At 49.4% G+C, this 2,500-nt stretch overlaps 1 protein-coding gene across 5 annotated transcripts in view; it reads left to right on the top strand.

Moving 5' to 3' along the window:
• The window catches only part of ephb4a (eph receptor B4a), a 39,599-nt gene that overhangs the window by 18,509 nt on the left and 18,590 nt on the right, over window positions 1-2,500 (top strand). For 3 of the 5 annotated variants that reach the window (XM_058383174.1, XM_058383173.1, XM_058383171.1), the window contains exons 3-4: window positions 866-1,162; window positions 1,610-2,000. In XM_058383174.1, the coding sequence (XP_058239157.1) occupies window positions 866-1,162; window positions 1,610-2,000 (688 nt within the window). The remainder of the gene's footprint in view (window positions 1-865; window positions 1,163-1,609; window positions 2,001-2,500) is intronic. The other 2 variants (XM_058383176.1, XM_058383175.1) reach the window with 1 other exon arrangement.

Genomic DNA, 2,500 nt, shown 5'->3' with positions numbered 1-2,500 from the left:
AGAATGAGAGGTGATGAGCGTGCTCTCGGACATTAATATGATCTAATCTGATTATAGAGCCCGTGTCTCGTTTCTGCAGCATTTTCAAAATGAAAAGTTCCTCTCCTCTTCATCCCACAGAATTATGTCCATAATAAGCAGTGGTACTGTTACTGTCTTTCCCCGAGCATGTGGAGTATCAGACGATCTGACCAGCACTCTGTACAGCCAAAAGTATCTGCACCCCCCTGTGTGTGTGTGTTCAGATTGATTCCCTGTGCTGTTCTAATATACTTTCCACTAGATTAGGAGCGTGTCTGTGGGGATTAGTGACCATTCAGCTGTGAGAGCATTACTGAGATCAGACTCTGATGTTGGGATGTGGAGGAGACTCCAGGTCCAGTTCATCGTGAAGGTGGTCAGTGGGGTTGAGTCAGAGCCAGGGCTCTGTGCAGGACACTCCAGATCTTCATTCCAGATCTTCACTCCAGACCAGGTCTTCATGGAGCTGCGGAGTGTGTGTGTGTGTGTGTGTGTGTGTGTGTGTGTGTGTGTGCAGGGACAGTGTGAGGCTGGAATCCAGTGAGGAGAACTTGTAAAGCATACAGAGAGATTCTATACAATTCTGAACCTCAGATGTTCTGGGCAGAACCGGTCAGGGGAGCAGATACTTTTGGCTTTATAACTTTATAAGTTTTTATATATTTTCTTTTTCTCTTTATTTCTTCACTGGTCATAAAGCAGTAACGGTGTTGTGAAGGCTGATTTTAGCTTTCAGTTTCTTGGTGTTCATTTGTGGATTAAACAGTAAACAGTGTCTGAGAGTTGTTTACTACCGAGTGTTCTTACATAAGCTTTAAATAATCTCTCTCTCTGTCCTCTGGAGGAGGCGAGCGGTCTGTGGGAGGAAGTGAGCGGTCTGGACGAGGAGAACAACAGCGTGCGGACATATCAGATCTGTCAGAGCGACGGCTTGGCTAGTCATTGGCTGCGCAGTAAACTGATAGCGCGGCGCGGAGCCTCGCAGGTCTACGTGGAGCTGCGCTTCACCATGATCGAGTGTTCGTCTCGCAGCACGCACCACCGCTCCTGCAAGGAGACCTTTAACCTCTACTACTATCAGAGCGACACGGATGATGCCACGCCCACGCACCCCGCCTGGATGGAGAACCCTTACATCAAGGTACTCTCACCTCCACCACACCCACGTGTTTCTTAAGAGCGTGGATATGGGGATGACCAGTGGTTAGGTCAGTAGGTGAGTGTGACCATGAGTTCTAAGAGCTTTTATAGAGCTGCTTTCACCCTCAACCTTTCACCTGCTGGACCTACTTAAAAGCAGGCCTGCTGGACACTAAATCCCCCCCACCCCACACCCCACCCACAGCTCTTTAACCCTTGACCTTTTTTAAGTTTTCCTCAATGACCGTAACTTGTAGGAATGAATCCTAATTAGAGCCCTCATAATCCCTGGGTGTGTCTCTCACACTCCTGTAGTGCACTAGAGGTTCTCTTTTGGTGCCCAGCAGACATTCTAGAACCTCAGAGAAGTGGAGTGTGGAACAATAAAGCACTCACCAATTACTCTTACTCTATACGCACTTTAACACATGACCTTTGCTCTTTGCAGGTGGACACGGTGGCGGCGGACTACCTGCTCCGCAAAGGAGGAGAAAAGAAGTTCAATGTGAAGACGCTGCGTCTGGGTCCTCTGACCAAACGAGGCTTCTATTTAGCGTTCCAGGCTCAAGGAGCGTGCATGGCTCTGCTCTCCGTGCGAGTCTTCTTCAAGAAGTGTCCTTCACTCACGCGCTCGCTGTCCGTCTTCCCCGAGACCATCCCGCGCTCTCTGGTGCAGGAGGCCGTGGGCGAGTGCGTGAGGAACGCCGCTCTGCACGGACCCAAAGCCAGACCACCGAAGATGTTCTGTGCCGAGGACGGACAGTGGGTGGACCAGCCGAGCAGCAGCTGCACGTGTTCGCCAGGGTACGAGGCCGGCTCAGGGGAGCTGGAGTGCAGAGGTAGGACACCGCAAGTGTGTGTGTGTGTGTGAGAGAGCGAGAGAGAGAGAGAGAGGTGTGCTGTATAAGAAGCTGACTGATGAAAGGTGAGCTGCTGTGACATTTCAGTAGGATCAGGTCAGTTTGAACCGCGCCGAATCAGCTTTATCCAATTAGCATAAAATTTGCATACATTTGAATTAAACTCAAGTTAACCAGACTGCAGTGCATCGTGGGATGAAAGAGAGAAGAGGAGGAGGAGCGACTGATAAGGGGAGAAAGAGAGGAGATGAAAGGTGGAAAAAAGGAGGAAGGGATTAAGGAGGAACAGGGGGAAGTGAAGGAGAGGAGAGGAAGAAAGACAAGATGAAGGTGAAAAAGGAGGAGGGCAGGATTGAAGGGATGAGGATGAAGGAGTGATGTGTAGAAAGAACAAGGAGTGTGTAGGAATAAGAGAACTGCTGATTTTTTTATTTATTTATGACAAGTTACACACACACACACACACACACACACCCCAC

This window comes from Hemibagrus wyckioides, linkage group LG28 (genome assembly GCF_019097595.1).
Source record: "Hemibagrus wyckioides isolate EC202008001 linkage group LG28, SWU_Hwy_1.0, whole genome shotgun sequence".
NCBI lineage: Eukaryota > Metazoa > Chordata > Actinopteri > Siluriformes > Bagridae > Hemibagrus > Hemibagrus wyckioides.
This window is presented reverse-complemented; position numbering and strand designations above follow the sequence as displayed.